An 18,391-nucleotide genomic window follows, 5' to 3' on the forward strand; every position below is an offset into this window, starting at 1 on the left:
CCTGTCGCCTTGTGGCTGGAGTGCAGTGGCTGGATCTCAGCCTACTGCAAGCTCCCATCCGGGTTTATGCCATTCTTCCTGCTCTAGCCTCCCAGTAGCTGGGATTACAGGACGCCTCGGCCACCTCGGAAGGTTTTTGTATTTTTTAGTAGAGACGGGGTTTCACCGTGTTCGCCAGGATGGTCTCGATCTCCTGACCTCGTGATCCGCCCGTCTTGGCCTCCCAAAGTGCTGGGATTACAGGCTTGAGCCACCGCGCCCGGCCACAGATTCTTTTAAAGCAAATTCGAAGTGTCATCCTTAGTCATTTATTTGTTCATGTCGGCCTTGAGAGAATTGGCTGCATTCTTGCTGTGCTCTGCAGAGCAGCCTTCCACCCCTGCTCAGCAGGAGGTACTCAAAGGCCGTTGTAAGGGAGAGGGCAGGCTGCTCCCCACAGAGCAGGACAAGCAGAGGCCATGATGCTGGCACCAGACCAAGGACAGCACAGGAGCCTTGGGCTGCTTCTTGGCATCAAGGGCACTACACAGTGGGAGTCTAGTAAAAGTGGCTGCTCCCTTCTCAGTGTTTCCTGTAGCTCTACTTTTTCACACCCACCCTGCCCCACATAGTCCACCTGCAGCCTGACTGACTCCTAATTATCCTCGAGGCCTTGCCTTTACATATTTCCTCTAAGAGGTCTTTCCTGACACACACAGACACAGGTCCCGTAGCACCCTGTACTTCATTCTTACTGGCCCTTGCCATGCCGGGTGGGACGTGCCCCCTCGCTCATCTCTTTGGTGTCCATGATGGTGAGGACCTGTGTCTGTTGCATTCGCCAGCCCCTGCCACAGAACTGGCACATTCTAGGATTCAGTGAACACTTGGTGAAGGAGTGAGGGAATGGAAGTGCCTATTGCGTGTAGGACCTAGTAGCCAGCCTAAATGAGAAAATTTAGCCTTGAAGTTATTTTAGTACAGTAGGGAAGACCATCAGTATTCTTGGCCATGGAAATAATTAAGGGGGGAAAAAAGGTTCTAAAGTATATAGGAAAAGGTGTAAATTCAATACAAGTTGGGAAATCAGCACCTAGGTAAGACTAGAGGGTCTGGCCTTCAGCTTTGTAGGCTCAAAAATGTTTTTTTAATATACATAGCTGTCAGTTGGAAGCAGATTGACTTAAATTCACAAGAGCTACTTTATGAATAATCAAATGGTGGGTTTTGGCTGGGTGTGGTGGCTCATGGCTATAATCCCAGCATTTTGGGAGGCCAAGGCAGGAGGATCACTTGAGTCTAGGAGTTCGAGACCAGCCTGGGCAACAGTAAGACCTCATCTCCCCTCTATGAAAAGTAAAATTAGCCAGGCATGGTGGCGCATGCCTGTAGTCCCAACCCCTCGAGAGGCTGAGATGGGTGGATCGTTTGGGCCTAGGAGGCTGAGGCTATAGTGAACCAGGGTTACTCCACTGCATTCCAGCCTGGGCAACAGCAAGACCCCGTCTCACCTGGTCATGAGCTTCCTGACTAGGGAAGAAAAATATGACCTCTCTCCCAAGCAAACCTGTTGGGAAGCCTGATTACCAATAGAGCAGGCTGCTTCCCTGCTGTGTGTCCCTGCCCTTTCCAGATCCTGACCCTCAGCACGTAGATAATGACTCATTTATTTACTTTTCCCCAGAAGATGGTATGTCTTGTGAGGACAGGGACTTGGTCCTTTTTCCTGCTGTACACTAGGGGCTGCATGGTCACTGAGTCACTGGTGCATGGTTGGTGCTCAGTAATGTGTCTGATGAAGAGGGTGAGATGATCAGTGCTGGCGGTGGTGTCGTGCACTGTGGCCTCATGCAGCTCTTTCCACCACCCTTGCCCCACAGATTCATTCTGGGAAGGTCTAGAACTGCCTGTTACATGTTAGAATGAAATGTTTGGACTTTGGGAGGCCGAGGCTGGTGGATCACTTGAGGCCAGGGGTTTGAAACCAGCCTAGCCAACATGGTGAAACCCCATCTCTACTAAAAAAGAAACCTCCAAAATTAGCCAGCATGGTGGTGGGCACCTGCAATTCCAGCCACTCGGGAGGCTGAGGCAGGAGAATCTCTTGAACCAGGGAGGTAAAGGTTGCAGTGAGCCAAGATCGCACTGCTGCACTCCAACCTGGGCGACAGAATGAGACTCTGTCTCAAAAAAAAAAAAAAAAAAAAAATTGGATCAGGAGTCTGTAAGTCAGTAAAAGCATGAATTGAGTGCCTAGTCTATACTGAGGACTTTGCTAAGAACACTGTTACTGAGTTGGTCCCTTTTGAAGACTCTTGTTTTCCAAAATGCACTAAACATTGCGTTCTTCCCAATGTAAACATGAGTGAGCCCAGTGTGGAACCGAAATCATCCCAAGGGTGAAAATTCAGTGTGAATCTCTCAGCATTTATGAGTCCGATTGAGCTCTGATAGGAATGAGGGCTGTGTCTTTGGAGCACTCCCGCAGAGGAGGGGCCTATGCTGCTCAGGGAGGGGATGTTGTGTCACGGTGACTTCCCGGCAGCACTGTGTAGACTTGGTGATTCAGCCCAAAGGCACTTGCAGGACTCTAAACACTGAGGGCCTGAGTTGGCAGGAGCAGTTAACTGGCTCACACTGCTGAAAGCCAAGGCTGGCAGGGCCACGATTGAGCCTGGCGCCTAGAAGCCATCATCTGGTTCAGAAATGGGCCCAGTACATTGTTGTTGCTGTTGACACAAAAGCAGCCTTGTTGTGACTCCTTACAAACCCATCCAGATTGATGGGCCTGGGCCAGGGCCCTGACAGCAGCACTCTTTACACCAACCAGGAGGCAGGAAGCCAAATTACTAAAGATAAATGTTTGTCATTCAGTGACCCAAGGGAGATTTAAATGGATTTCCCAAACACGAACCACCTTGGATCCCAGTGATTGTCCTGAGGTTTTGCCATGAATTGGCCCTCAGTTAGGGGCTAAGGGTAGCTGGAAAGACGGTTTGCAGTTGCCAAGCACAGAATGTTCTTCAGATGGAGGGCTCCTAGGGACAGGAGGAATTTGCTCTGGTTGAGTTTTGAGCTGAGCCATTTACTGCCCTGAGGGGGCAAAGGGTGAGGCTCACAGCTGTGTTCTTCTTTCAGGCGAAGTGGTGAACACCCATGGCCCCGTGGAGCCTGACAAGGACAATATCCGCCAGGAGCCCTACACCCTGCCCCAGGGCTTCACCTGGGATGCCTTGGACCTGGGCGACCGTGGTGTGGTGAGTGGGCCCTCAGAAAGTTACACCTGTGGGTAGGAGCCACTTTCACAGTAAGCCCTGCAGTCTCACCGAGACCACGTCTCCTCGAGCCGTAGAGAGCTGAGCCAAGGAGGTCTGAACAGACCCCCTTCTGTAACTTCCTGGGGTAAGGCCAAGACTCCACATAAATAGCTCTTAGCTTTTCTGGCAGGTTGAAAGTTAACCTCTATAGCTCCCCAATGTGGATACCTGTTTTTCATTTATTCTTTTTTGTTCATTCATTTATTTCCTTGTTTTCTTTCTAGTCTGTCTCCTGACTAGAGCAGCTGGGGCTGCTAAATGAGGCCCTGTCCTCCCCTTTCCACCCCGGCCACCCAGAGCCCCTTGTTTTGACCTGAGGGATTTATTTCTCTTGTAAAGAATGATGAAAATGTCACCTGGCAAATCCCACCACTTTGAGAGGCCGAGGCAGGTGGACCATGAGGTCAGGAGTTTGAGACCAGTCTGACCAACATAATAAAAGCCCATCTCTACTAAAAATACAAAAAATTAGCCAGGTGTGGTGGTGCACGCCTGTAATCCCAGCTACTCGGGAGGCTGAGGCAGGAGAATCATGTGAACCTGGGAGGGGGAGGTTGCAGTGAACTGAGATTGCACCACTGCACTCCAGCCCAGGCGACAGTGCGAGACTCTTTGTCTCAAAAAAAGAAAAAAAAATTCTGTTGACATTTTCCTTTTTTTTTTTTTTTGAGACAGAGTCTTGCTCTGTTGCCTAGGCTGGAGTGGCAGTGGCATCCTCTCAGCTCACTGCAGTCTCCACCTCCTGGGTTCAAGCGATTCTCCTGCCTTAACCTTCCGAGTAGCTGGGATTACAAGTGAGTGCCACCACACCCAGCTAATTTTTATATTTTTAGAAGAGGCGGTGTTTCACCATGTTGGCCAGGCTGGTTTTGAACTCCTGACCTCAGATGATCCTCCCGCCTCGGCCTCCCAAAATGCTGGGATTACAGGCATGAGCCACTGTGCCTGGCCTTTTATTTATTTATTTATTTTGAGACAGAGTCTGGTTCTGTTGCCCAGGCTGGAGTGCAGTGGCACGATCTTGGCTCACCCCAATCTCTGCCTGCCGGGTTCAAGCGATTCTCCTGCCTCAGCCTCCCGAGTAGCTGAGATTACAACCATCTGTCACCGTGCCTGGCTAGTTTTTGTGTTTTTGGTAGAGACAGGGTTTCACTATGTTGACCAGTCTGGTCTCTAACTCTTGACCTCGTGATCTGCCCGTCTGGGCCTCCCAAAGTGCTGGGATTACAGGCGTGAGCCACTACGCCCAGCCTTTTTTTTTTTTTTTTTTTTTTGAGGTGCAGTCTTGCTGTCTTTCAGGCTGGAGTGCAATGGCACCATCTCAGCTCATGCAACCTCCGACTCCTGGGTTCAAGCAATTCTCCTGCCTCAGCCTCCCCAGTGGCTGGGATTACAGGCGTCTGCCACCACACCCAGCTAATTTTTTTATTTCTTAGTAGAGATGGGGTTTCATTTCATTGGCCAGGCTGGTCTTGAACTTCTGACCTCAGGTGATCTGCCCACCTCAGCCTCCCGAAGTGCTGGGATTACAGACTTGAGCCACCACACCTGGCCAACAGAATTTTTTAGTACCAAAGTTGGGCCAGCAGATGGAGATAGCTGAGAAGGCAGAAAAAGGCCTTTGTGGCTAGGTGTGGTGGCTCACACCTATAATCCCAACAATTTGGGAGTCTAAGGTGGGAAGATCGCTTGAGCCCAGGAGTTCAAAATCAATCAGCCTGGTCAATATAGTGAGACTGCCCCCCCTACAAAAGAAAAAATAATAATAATTAGCCTGGCATGGTAGTATGCACCAGTAGTCTCAGCTACCCAGGAGGCTGAAGTAGGAGGATCGCTTGAACCCAGGAGTTGGAGGCTGCAGTGAGCCATGATCACACCAGTGCACTCCGGCCTGAGTAACAGAGTGAGACCATATCTCGAAAAGAAAGGAAAAAAAGGCCTTTGTTTGAGCCAGATGGTAAAAATGAGCCAATGTGGGAAATAGCAGTGACTCTCCGTGGAGTAATTTCTTGACTAGCTTTGAGGGTCATCCCTGCACAGCACGTCACAGAAGTCGAGACCAGTGGCTCTCCCCTGTTGATGGCGCAGAATGATGAAGTGGTTGGTTAGGTGGCATTCTCGGTCTGCCACTCTGCTACGTGATGGCTCCGTTTTCTACTCTAACTAGGGTGCTTGCTCCAAGAGTTCCTACCATGCCAGGGGGCAGAGGGATTTGTGAGACTCCACGTTGTTTTTGGTGGTTTGCTTCATCCTTCTGAAAAGCCTAGAGCCCCAGGGTATTGGAGTTGGTCTCCTTCCTGGCAGAATACCTCCAAGTGAGCTGCTTCTTTCTTTACAGCTGAAAGAACTATACACCCTCCTGAATGAGAACTATGTGGAAGATGACGACAACATGTTCCGGTTTGATTATTCCCCAGAGTTTCTTTTGTGGTAAGTTGTAGGGGCTTTCTTGAGGTTCTTGAGGGCAAGGTGTAGAGCAGAACCACCACAGGTCACCAGAGTTTTCATCCCTGCCAGGGGCCAACCTTTGAATGGCAAATTAGTGTGTCATTTTTGAGTTCCTGCATCTGAAGGAGACTTGCTTTCACTGGCGCTTAGAATTGCAGCCTTGTTTAAGACAATTGACTGGGTGAGGGAGACCTTCGTAGAGTTGGTACCCAGGGAAGAAGTATTCATTGTCTGGTGACTTTATATAAGAAAGGAAAGCGCATGAGACCTACTAAGACTGAAAGAAAAGAAGGCACATTTTCTCTCTAGTTCCTGAGCATGCTCAGTTGTATAGCCTTGCCTGGCTGAGCCATCCACCTGCCCAGGCCACGTTTAATATCCAGGAAGAGAGAGGCATGGGCCGAAATAGAGAGGGACTACCTGAAAGGGAAGGAAGAATTTGCACCAGAAGGAGGGAGACGGAGACCAGAGCTCCAGGGTTGCCACAATCAGCTCTCAACCATGGGACCCACTGTCCTTTGAACCAAAGATGCCAGTCCCTTGGTTCAAGCTGTCAAAATGAACACACAGAAATTGGATCAGGCATGAAATCCTCAGTATGATAACCTTGGGTTGGATGAGTAACTAGGCCAAGTGGGATGAGTAGCCAGAAATGGTGATGGCTCGATTCTGTGTGTCCAGGAGGGCTTGGCCCTAAAGAGAATTCAGCTGTTAACCCCCAGGGAGGTGGTAGCACCAGGTCAAAACCAAATTTGACTGTGGAACCCAAACAGCTTGTCCAGCCTGCCGGCAAGCAGCACAACAACCCCAGCCTCTCTTTTCCAGGGCTCTCCGGCCACCCGGCTGGCTCCCCCAGTGGCACTGCGGGGTTCGAGTGGTCTCAAGTCGGAAATTGGTTGGGTTTATTAGCGCCATCCCAGCAAACATCCATATCTATGACACGTAAGCACCAGCACCTACCCCCAACCCCCACAACACCGCCATCCTGCTTGGTCTGGGAGGGAGGAGAAAAAGGCTGAACAATGTGCCCCATTAAAGAAAGAGGGACAGTCTCAGGAAGGGAGGACGCCCAGCTGCTGGGACTGCAGATTCATCTTAGGAACCACCTGTTCTGCTCAGAGTCCCAGTTGGCTCCCTTGTTCGTGGCCCAGGTTGGAAGGAGCCCAGCCTGAGACCTGGTGTGCCTGCTCAGCAGAGGCTTGTTTTTATTATTTTGTAAATTTTATAGAGGCAAGGTCTTGCTATGTTGCCCGCGCTGGTCTCAAAACTCCTGAGCTCAAGCGATCCACTCACCTCTCTCTCCCAAGAGTGCTGGGATTATAGGCGTGAGCCACCGTGCCTGGCCAGAGGCTTTTTTTAGTCTCACTGTGTTGCCCAGGCTGGAGTGCAGTGGTGCAAATCTTGGTTCACTGCAACCTCCACCTCCAGGGTTCAAACAATTCTCCTGCCTCAGCCTCCCAAGTAGCTGGGATTACAGGCATGCACCACCATACCTGGCTAATCAGAGGCTCATTTTTGAATGCCTGTACCAGTCACACATGGAAGCACTTGAACAGCAGCAGAAATGGGCCAGAGCCAGTGTGACCCAGATTCAGATAGTCCTTGGGGCCTGTGATCTCTGCTCTTCATTTTCCCTGTAAGTGTCCAAACCATCTGCCTGCCACAGTCTTCAGGGCTTATCAGCTGTGTTATTGAGGGAATCAGAACCTTGAAACCCTAGAATTGCCTTGACCTGCCCCACGGGTTCCCTGTGCTGCTTCCCTGCATGCTAACGGTGGGATTCCCCAGCCGACTCCTAGGGATTCGTCAGGGAGATGCTGGTGGTGCCTTCAAATAAAAGCGTTTGCTTGAGTCCCACCTTCCTTTGGAAATAGACTCTGTTGAAGTGAGGCAGGCTCCTGGCCTGGTGGAGCGTGGTGGGGAGTCCCAGTACTGAGTGCAGGTGGCAGCTAAAAGCACACCTGTGCTGCAGACCTGGTCCTTCCAGGTGTGGCTGCACGTGCTTGAGGGGATCACCATTCCCTTCCCTGTTAAAAACCTTGTCACCTGGATGTTTCCCCTCTTAGAGAGAAGAAGATGGTGGAGATCAACTTCCTGTGTGTCCACAAGAAGCTGCGTTCCAAGAGGGTAGCTCCAGTCCTGATCCGCGAGATTACCAGGCGGGTTCACCTGGAGGGCATCTTCCAAGCTGTTTACACTGCCGGGGTGGTACTACCAAAGCCCGTTGGCACCTGCAGGTAAAACTGTCTTCCTGTAAGTCCTTTAAAATACTGGTGTCTGCCCTCTAGTTGAGGAGCATGGGCCACTGTGAGTCACAGCTCCGCCTTTAGCATCCCACCTCTGGAGTATCTGGTAAGGCGGGCACCTGGTGCCTGCAGGAGCCAGATTGGGAGTGTGGAGAGGGCAGGAGGGTTGTAGGGATGGCAGACTGGCAAGTCTGTCCCTACCTTGTCTGGAGGGCTCTTGGTGTCTGCTGGCTGCTGCTATTTGGAGGTGGTGGGGGGCGGTACTGATGGTTTGTGTTTGTTTTTAGGGATGAGCTCAAATCTGGATTTTTATGGGAAATGTCCTAAAATTTTAAATGGTTGGCTCAATTTGTTTTGAATATTGTGTGCACCAAATAGAGCAAGTCTGCTATGTGATCTAAGGGCAACCTCTGCCTTAGAAAGTTGTTTGAAACAATTGAATAATCTCTCCCTAGAGAACTTTAAAAGTAAAAACACCAGGTGTGAAGGCAGAAGAGTAGGGAGGAGGGTGAGTGCCTCTGCCATCATCTTCTGGGCATGACTATAGCCCTTTTCCGTTGACTTGATTCTAGGAGTGAGGATTGCTCTCTCCAGACGACCGCTGTAGCAAAGGAATAGTTTTGGAAATTGAGCAAGAAAAATAGGGAGAAAGAAGATCTAGGAGGAGCTTTGGCAGCACTCACTGGGGGGAGGCTGGAGAGCAGGGTGACACCACTGGCTCCGGAGGCACCTGATGTGTCTCTCACGCCACCTGCTGGCCAGCTGGGGTCTCCCTGCCATTGTCCTTGTAATAGGGATTGGCCAGAACCCTGAGGACAGGACATTTGTGTCCCCACAGGTATTGGCATCGGTCCCTAAACCCACGGAAGCTGATTGAAGTGAAGTTCTCCCACCTGAGCAGAAATATGACCATGCAGCGCACCATGAAGCTCTACCGACTGCCAGAGGCCAGTGGTGCCCCGGGTGGTGGACAGAGAACAGAGAGAGGGCAAGGAGAGCCTGGCTGTCAGCAGGAGAGAAAGGGCTCTGGGTGAAGAGGGGGCTTTCTCCTACCAGAGGCCAGTGGTGCCCCAGGTGATGGGCAGGGGGCAGAGAGAGGGCAAGGAGAGCCTGGCTGTCAGCAGGAGAGAAGGGCTCTGGGTGGAGAGGGGCTTTCTCCTACCGGAAAAGTGAACCAGCCCATAGTCTTCAGATTTCCTGGACTTTCTATTTCTGTTATCTGCAGCAGGATTTTATTTTAGTTTAACTTTCTCAGTTCCTCTGAGCCTGTGCCTGGACTAGCTTCTCTGCCATCTGTTGAAAGGCTCACAGAACACCTATTCCCTGTAATTTTAGCCTAAGTAAAGCTTAAATAGAATGATGAATCCACTTAGTGAACCTTCATACACATGGCAGTGTGTTCCAAAGCCCTGCGCAGATGCACTCGAGGGTCTGTGGCACCCCTCTGCCAGGCCAGGTGAGGGGTTACCTGAGCTTGTGAGGGAAGCCCTGATTTCTAATCCCAATTTCCCTACCCAGATTTGGCACTGAAGGACTGGGCAGCTTTAAAGTGAGCTGCTTTTCTCTTCTGGGTCTCAGTTTTCCTAGTTTCCCAAAGAAACAAATGCTCCAACTGTGGCTGGCTTCAGGTAGGGAGTCTTTTTTTTTTTTTGAGACAGGGTCTCTCTCTGTTGCCCAGGCTGGAGTGCAGTGGCAGTCACAGCTCACTGCAGCCTTGACCTCCCAGACTCAAGTGATTCTCCCACCTCAGCCTCCCAAGTAGCTGGGACTACAGGCGTTCGCCACCATGCCCAGCTAATTTTTGTTTCTATAGAAACGGGGTTTTGCTGCTGGGCACGGTGGCTCATGCCTGTAATCCCAGCACTTTGGGATGCTGAGGTGGGCAGATCACAAGGTCAGGAGAGCGAGACCATCCTGGCTAACACGGTGAAACCCCATCTCTAGTAAAAATACAAAAAATTAGCCGGTCATGGGGTGGCAGGCGCCTGTAGTCCCAGCTACTCAGGAGGCTGAGGCAGGAGAATGGCATGAACCCAGGTGGTGGAGCTTGTAGTGAGCCGAGAACACACCACTGCACTCCAGCCTAGGCGACAGAGCGGGATTCCGTCTCAAAACAAAAGAAAACAAAAAAAGAAACAGGGTTTTGCCATATTGCCCAGGCTCATCTGAACTCCTGGGCTCAAGTGATCCACCTACCTCCAGCCTCTCAAAGTGCTGGGATTCCAGGTGTGAGCCACCTTGCCCATCCCAGTAGGGATTCTTAAAATCCCTTCTCAGGCCGGGCGGTGGCTCACGCCTGGAATCCCAGTACTTTGGGAGGCTGAGGCGGGCAGATCATGAGGTCAAGAGATTCACTGCCAACATGGTGAAACCCTGTCTCTACTAAAAACAAAAATTAGCTGGGTGTGGTACGTGCCTGTAGTCCCAGCTACTTGGGAGGCTGAGGCAGGAGAATCACTTGAACCTGGGAGGCAGAGGTTGCAGTGAGCCGAGATCGCACCACTGCGCTCCAGCCCGGCGACAGAGCAAGACTCCGTCTCAAAAAAAAAAAAAAAAGGAAAATCCCTTCTTTTTCCTCGAAGTGCTTCTGGTTGGCCATCAGTCCACACAGTTACTGAGTTCCTGCTGACGTGAGGGCTGCCTGCCTGGACTTCTCAGCCTCTAAACAGGATTGATCACTCTGAAATCAGGCTAATCCACCAACGGATTGAGGTCATTAGTGTCCCATCTTGAGAGGCTGCTGCAGTACCGTCAGACACTGCCAAAAGCACAGGTTTGGGGGACTGTGGTATGTGTCTTCTGCCTTCTGTTCTCATGACAAATCTGCCCTGCGTTCTAGGCCGGTGGGCAGGCAGGCAGAGAGCATTCTTAGAGTGCTGCGGCAGCCGGAAGACTGCCTCACCCGTATCGGGGTGGAAACCCCAGCATGGCTGTGTTTTCAGTCCAGGATCTGAGGTATCATTATGGGAGCTGCCATGTAGAGTGAGGTCAGTGAGTGTTCCCTAGAGAGACGAGGATTTAGCAAGGAATTTTAGAGGCTGGAGGTTCTAGAACTGAAGTTTTAAAAGCAATTCCTGCACTGGGAAGCATTGTGTCAGGCACTGACTGAGGCCTGTAAACTGTGACACCACCCTGTTTACAGATTGCCCCAAGCCCACCTTTGTGTATCTGAGCCTCTGGGGATGTTCTACCAGCCCGGTATTTGCCCCACAGCATCATATGGTTTCATTCCACTGAAGCATTTTTCTAGCAAAAGCAGCTGCCGGGTGGGACGCTGACTGGGGATGAAATCCTGGGAGTATGCTGCTTTTCTTCTGCATTTAACTTGCAGCCATGGCTCTCTGGGAAGTACTGGCGTAACAGTGTCTGGGCGGGCAGACCCTGGCTAGGCCCTGGGGTCTGTGAAGTGCTCTAAGTCTAGCAGAGAGCGAGCAGTGAGTATGGGATGGCATCAGTCACAGTTCAGTGAGAAGCCTGTGAGGACCGCTGGGCTGCATGGGCAGAAGGTACAGCTAGAAAGGCCAACCTGGCCCAAGGGTAGAAAGTCTTGTGCTCTGGGGCGGGGAGTTTGAAACAAGGGTGGAGCATGAAGGGTTGTGTTTTCTTAGGAAGTCAGTCTGCGGCCATGTGGATGATTGATTGATGCAGCAGCCTGAGTCCTCCTGGACTAGGAGGGAAAGGGCCAGAAGATATGGAAGAGGCAGGCCCTGTGCCTGAGGAGAGATGCACGGGGGTGCAGGGAGCCTCCAAATGACCAGGGATTCTCTCTTGAGGGCCTGATCTATCCTCACCATGGATAGACCCAGGGTGATCAGCTCATCTCACTCCATCTCTTCTGTCTTGCTTCCAGACTCCCAAGACAGCTGGGCTGCGACCAATGGAAACAAAGGACATTCCAGTAGTGCACCAGCTCCTCACCAGGTACTTGAAGCAATTTCATCTTACGCCTGTCATGAGCCAGGAGGAGGTGGAGCACTGGTTCTACCCCCAGGAGAATATCATCGACACTTTCGTGGTGGAGGTGAGTCAGGGAGTGGTGTTCCAGGCCTCTAGTGCGTTCCCGGAGAGGCACCCCCCTGCGTGGCCGGGTTCCCAGGGCTTGAGTGTTGGCACCCTAGACTTCCTTGACCATCCGTGTTTGGTCCTCCCTAAAAACAAGGAGTTGGTGCTTGAATTTGCTGAAAAGATACCTTTGGATCTGGCTTGAGCCCCTCTCCCCCTCTGCCCCACTTTCATAACACAGAATAGAGAGAACTGAGCCCCGCTTAATCCTTCAGGAAAGCCTGCAATTCCCTGCCTGTCCCAACTTAACCCAGTGCTGACCAGACGTAGGAGACACAGTCTAGGGGGGATGTGAACTGCAAGAAGAGGTCCCTGGTGGTGCCCCTGCTGGGAAAGAGGTTTGGCAGTTTCAGTCTACGATCACGGCTCTGTCCTCAAGTGCCCTGAGCCAACATCCCTCCTCCTCCCCACATGTCCTGTTGCAGTTTCCACCTGTTTATCTAGAGGGGCAGAGCTGCCTGAAGGCAGAGCAAAAGAAAACATTTTGTTCCTGGGCCACAGTGCCACTGTACATGCTTGACATTGCCTCTTTATTGCCTTCCCTTCAGAACTCAAACGGAGAGGTGACGGATTTCCTGAGCTTCTATACGCTGCCCTCCACCATCATGAACCATCCAACCCACAAGAGTCTCAAAGCTGCTTATTCTTTCTACAATGTTCACACCCAGACCCCTCTTCTAGACCTCATGAGCGACGCCCTTGTCCTCGCCAAAATGGTGAGGAGCAGACCAGGGGCTCTCTGGAGATGTGCGGGAAGGGGCAGTGGAGCCATGGTGAGCACAGCTCCCGGGACGCAGCCTCCCATGGGCCGGGAGGCTCCGAGTCCTCCTCACCTCCTGTTCTGCTTAGGCAGGGTTCCTGCAGTTTTTAGCCAGAAACTCAAAACTCGGAAGGAGCAAGGAGCATCCGAAGTGAAGGCATTGAACTCCTCCTGATTCATTTCAGTGAGTTTCATTCTCACAGGAGGCACCACCAAGGAGCCTGAATAGCCAGGCCTGCCCTGGGAGGACACGGGTTCTCCTCACAGCTTTCCCAGCGTGGGAAAGGGGTGATTGCTCTCTGTCGTGGTGAGTCATCGGAGTGTCTGACTGCCAGCAGTGGGTGGAGAGCCCGTCGGTCAGTGCTTCGCTGTGGGTTCTGGTGACCTCCTGCACCCAGCCCAGCCTGCTGTGGGCAAGCTGGTCCCTGCCCTGTGAGAGCTTCTGCTCCAGTTGGTGAGGTTTAGGAAGCATCTTCACAGTCTCCAAGCGACACAGCAGGTGTCACATAACATGAGGTGCACTGAGGGCCTGAGAGTTGGGGTATACATGGAGTAAGGAAGCAACACAAACCCCAGGTAGCTGATGGGAGCCAGCTTCTCAGAGGAAGGGGCTCAGGGCTTGGACTCCAGAGAGGACTGTGGAAATGACTAGAGTTTCAGGGAGGCATAACCAAGAATAGCAAGAGCCCCAGTCTGGACACTGAGTACCTATGTGTATACTCAGAGGGAGACTGGGCAGAGGCCAGGCTGGAGGGGGCGCCCAGAGTGTCCTGAGAACCGCCTGGAGAGCAGGGAGTAATGCAGAAGCAGCAGAGCTTCTGAGGGAACCTTGTTCTTGTGGCTGCCCACAGGACAGCTTTGAAATGGCAGCAAAGGGTTAGGAAGGAGGCCATCCCCACCTGTCCTCACGTGTTCTTGTTTCTCCCTGCTGCTTTGCAGAAAGGGTTTGATGTGTTCAATGCACTGGATCTCATGGAGAACAAAACCTTCCTGGAGAAGCTCAAGTTTGGCATAGGGGACGGCAACCTGCAGTATTACCTTTACAATTGGAAATGCCCCAGCATGGGGGCAGAGAAGGTGGGCACCATGCAGCCAGAGTCCAGGCTGCCCAACCCAGGGAATCAGTGTCTCCAGCAGAAACCGGGCCATGGGTTGGGGAGACAGCTGCAGTCTGGGTCCTTGTTACCTGGAGTTGAGCCTTTGAAAATGCTCTCCCTCGGCCGGGCGTGGTGGCTCAAGCCTGTAATCCCAGCACTTTGGGAGGCCGAGAAAAAAAAAAAAAAAGAAAATGCTCTCCCTCCCATCCTGGCTAACACTGTGAAACCCCTTCTCTACTACAAAAAAAATACCAAAAAAATTAGCCAGGTGTGGTGGCAGGCACCTGTAGTCCTAGCTACTCGGGAGGCTGAGGCAGGAGAATGGCGTTAACCCGGGAGGCGGAGCTTGCAGTGAGCCGAGATCGCGCCACTTCACTCCAGCCTGGGCGACAGAGCGAGACTCTGTCTGAAAAAAAAAAAAAAAAAAGAAAGAAAAGAAAATGCCCTCCCTCTGCCCTCTGCTGGCCAGACCAGCAGGTCAGCGTTCCCCTCTCAGCAACTGGTATGAGGATGGCAGAGGGGACAGAGCAGGAAGGCCTTCCCACCTGAGGGAACTGTGGAAGTTGAGTTGCCCACAGTTTGCCAGGAGGGTAGGGCTGCGGGGTCTCTGAGGAGGTTTCCTCTCCCGAGCTGCTGCCCTCTTCCTGGCATGACACTTTCTTAGCCCTTCCTCCCCCAGCGCCACAGGGGACATGGGGGTGAGCTGGAGCGTGGACCAGTTTTCCCTGGGAGGTCTGATGGATATGTGAACCCTGGTGTGGAGGTTGAGCACGGGGCCAGCTGGGTGTGAGTCTGCTCCCACAGCACAAGCGGTGGACCCCGGGCCCAGCCAGTCGGAACTTCGGGGATGGGGGGTGTAGGAGAGTCTTTGGACCACTGTCGACTCAGCTCTGCCTCTCCCTGTTGGCTCTCCTAGGTTGGACTGGTGTTACAATAACCAGTCACCACTGAGATTCTGGATAAAGCCACTGAAAATTCGAACCAGGAAATGGAACCCCACCACTGTTGGTCCAATTTTCACACACGTGAGAATCCCTGGCAAAGGGAGCAGAACTGAACCGGCTTTACCAAACCGCCAGCGAACTTGACAATTGTATTGCGATGGCGTGGGCTGCGTGACGTCACCTCCGGTCGTGTCTCTGGTCTCCGTGTTTTCCAGTTAATTACATCTTCATGCAGCCGTGATCAAGGGAATGTAACTGCTGAAAACTAGCTCGTGATTGGCATATAATGGAGTTAACGGGTGAATAATAAAAGTATATATATATATTATATATATATAAATATTTTAAATATCTTTCATGTTCCAAATGTGCAAGGATGTTTGGTCTTTAATGAAAAGCTGAATCCAGATCATTCCTCAGAATGAGGACCCGAGGACAGTGGCAGACAGACGCATTGGCACAGTCATGGTTTCCTCCAGAGGAGACGTTGACTTATCTTGGGGAAAAAGAGGATCTGGAGAACCGCATCCAGCTCCCCTTCTGAATCAGCTGGGATGACTGGCTTTGAGAAGGAAGGGAAGGTGGAACAGGCTCAGATCTCACTGGATGGCACATGGAGCTCTTGGCTGGGGCTGACGCTGGGCAGGGACTTTCCTGCAGGGCCAGACCTGCCTGCATTTTGAGACACAGCAATGGGACGGTCCGCAGCAGCAGACCTCATTGATCGAGTCCCTTCTTCCATCCCCTTGACCTGCTCCCTGTAGGAAGTCATCCTGCCAACTGATTCAAAAGGGCTCTTTAGCCAGCTGTTGCCAACCTTATAGGGATGAGTCCCCTGTGAGATTTTGCTTTTCCACTGCCTGGGATGACTGGCAGTTTGAAGAGGCCCTTGGACCTCCTTGTAGCATCAGGGACCTTTGGAGACTATATCAGTGTAAGCCCTGCTTAGCTCATCTTAGAGCAAAGAGCCAGCACCCTGATGTCCCCAGGGTGGCTGGGCAGGAGTGGCATGGGGCCAATACCCAGACCCCTTCAGCCACCAGCCCCTGGCCTGTGCCTTCCAACCCATTAGCCATTTCTTGTTGTGCCCCTTTCCAAGATACAGCCTGCAAGTGGCAGCAAGAAGTGGTGATTAGAGGCAGATCTGGACTTGGCAACAGAAATGGTTTCCCATCACCATTGTCTGAGTTTGACTTTTGCTGATGCTGTTTTGTGGATTTTTATGGTAGTGATGGTTGTTGATGCTGCCAGTTTCCCAAAAAATAATCAAGCCTCTGGTCACATGTCTGTCGATGTAGGCATTCTTGAGTGGTGTTCAGCCACGCGGCCTGGGCAGAATTGGGCTGTGGAATTGTCAGGAACCCACTTCCAGGCTTGGATGTGATTTTTGCTCTAGAGAGAAGCAAGTGGTGGGGAGGAGGTAGCATGACGTGTGGCGTGTGGGGCTTCCTTGCTGCTGTCACCTCTCCACTCATACGGGAATGAAGCCTTAGCCAGGAGGCCAGGCTGAGCCCTCTGCCACTCACCGAAGCCACACTCTGCAGGCCAGCAGGGGCTTGTTTCAGGTTGTGGGTTTTGGTGTGGTTTGTCAGAGGCTAATAATTCTGCAGGGTTGCCAAAACCAGAAGACGTCGTATGCTTGGGATGGGGGCCGTGCCACCTGTGGGAATGCTGCCCGCTCTGCAGATTGCTGCTAGAGCCAGCAACTTCACTAAGGTGGATTTTCGTCAGAGGCCTGCAGGGGCCTCCCTTTTCCCATTGTTCCTGTGCTGCAAACTGTAGGCCCCAGCAATCGTGACTGACGTTGACTCCTTGACTCCAAGAAACCGAGACCAAAGAAGCTGCTGTTCTTAGCAAGATACTGCATTCCGCAGACGGGAGGAGTCGGAGAGGCAGGGGGCTTGCTTTCAGCCTCACAGACAACAGTTGCACAGCGCCTCAAGTCCCAGAGTGACTCACCCTGTCCAGACCTTTGAGGATATCAAAGAATAAAGTGCCCAAGTCTTTCCTACCGTGGGGGAACCTGGAACTTGGAAAGGCTCCCTGTCCTAGTCTTGGTCTGTTCTGGGCCAGGTCCCAGCTTGAGCTGCCTCTGAGATTTGGGCTGTGCGGATCTCTGGAGTGAGCTCTGTTTCGGTTGACCTAGGTCATGGAATGGAAACGGTGAGGCCCCAGTGGCTGTTCTGGAAGAAACAGATCTCCTGGCAAAGGCCCAGGCATCTCCCTCACTGAAATCAGGTTCCCTGCTCCTTGGACTCTGCTTTATCTCACGGTGAGAACCCTGCCCAGGTGTGCAGGGGATGGCTTGGGGGCTGCTTGCTGCTCATCTGATTTTTGTCCCAGTAGTCTCTGCGTTCTTCATTCAAACCCTTCTGGGACTTCAGGTCAGAGAGCACCATTCCAGGGGTCAGGGCCTCCCCACAGAAGCCCTGCAGTGTGGTGGCATCATGGCTGGCTTGAACCAAGCAAAGGAAGGACCCTGAAGCCTTCACGCTAACCCTCCTTGAGCAGCCGCTGTTGGAAGGCCCCCTGGGCCTGGCCCCCGCCCTGCCACCCAGTCCTCCCAGCTGCCATGTTTCAAAGACGCCTTTACCTCCTGCCTTTGGATTGACTGCATTTGACCATTGTCTCCAGTCTGTGTAGGGAGAGAGCTGAGTAGGAGGCCTCCGCTCCGGATCGAGGTTTGTACAGGGCTCGTTTCCCCACACATGCCTGTTTCTGAAGAGGCTCCTGTCTTATTTGAAGGCCGGCCCACACCCAGCTACTTTAACATCAGGTTTATGGAAAATGTCAGGCCTTCCCCACAACTCCCGTGTAACTGGTATCACTCCCCTACTTGCTGGCTCTCAGAAACCCAGGGCAGTCCCTGTGCTCCTGAATTCTTTCCCCAGAGATGACCAGCATTTAACCAACCTAAGGGCCCAAAGGCCTTGGATAGCTGCATGGAGCTGTGGTCTAGGAGAGGGAGGGGCACCAGATGCTAGGTCAGGGGAGGGGGCAGGAGTGTCCCTCCCGTCAGTGCCTTCTGACGGCCTGGCCCACATTCCCCAGAACCAGGGGAGGCCTGAGGCTTCAGTTTTGCTCTGCTGCAAAATGAAGGCAGGCCCACAAGCCGACTGCACCTAGGGAGGCTGTTTAGGACAATTTCATTCCATTAAATTAAAAAATACTGACTGGCTGGCAGGCAGGTGCCACATCTGGGAACAGGGACGGGGGAGCTTCACCTTTTTGTCTTGGCTTTTCATTGGGCTGTGGGGGGGGCATCCATTCCCAGGGTGGGGGAGGAAATACCAAATGCATTGTTGTTCTGCTCAATACATCTCACTTGTTTCTAATAAAGAAAGCAGCTGAACAAACCCTTTTGTCCTGGTATTCCTGGTCAGCAGGTGACAGTGGAAGAAACGGAGTGCTGAGGCCTAGGCTGGAGCCAGGACGACAGGGCTCGGCCACAGAGGCCCTCAAGCCCACAGCATCAGGCTAGCTTCCAAAGGCCTTCCTTTAAGGCTGCCCTTCTTCCAGGGCAAAGTTGGTGTTGTCA

General features: G+C 52.2%; 1 protein-coding gene across 3 annotated transcripts in view; it reads left to right on the plus strand.

The window, feature by feature from the left end:
* The window catches only part of NMT1 (N-myristoyltransferase 1), a 50,235-nt gene extending 32,026 nt beyond the window's left edge, over positions 1–18,209 (plus strand). The window contains exons 4-12 of one of the 3 annotated variants that reach the window (XM_021929296.2): positions 3,118–3,236; positions 5,635–5,726; positions 6,570–6,686; positions 7,811–7,981; positions 8,829–8,937; positions 11,841–12,011; positions 12,601–12,825; positions 13,752–13,889; positions 14,826–18,209. In XM_021929296.2, the coding sequence (XP_021784988.1) occupies positions 3,118–3,236; positions 5,635–5,726; positions 6,570–6,686; positions 7,811–7,981; positions 8,829–8,937; positions 11,841–12,011; positions 12,601–12,825; positions 13,752–13,889; positions 14,826–14,846 (1,163 nt within the window). In that variant the 3' untranslated portion in view covers positions 14,847–18,209. Of the gene's footprint in view, positions 1–3,117; positions 3,237–5,634; positions 5,727–6,569; positions 6,687–7,810; positions 7,982–8,828; positions 8,938–11,840; positions 12,012–12,600; positions 12,826–12,901; positions 12,997–13,751; positions 13,890–14,825 lie in introns of those variants that run through there. The other 2 variants (XM_021929297.2, XM_021929298.2) reach the window with 2 other exon arrangements.
* The last annotated feature ends 182 nt before the right edge of the window (positions 18,210–18,391 follow it).

This window comes from Papio anubis, chromosome 17 (genome assembly GCF_008728515.1).
Source record: "Papio anubis isolate 15944 chromosome 17, Panubis1.0, whole genome shotgun sequence".
NCBI lineage: Eukaryota > Metazoa > Chordata > Mammalia > Primates > Cercopithecidae > Papio > Papio anubis.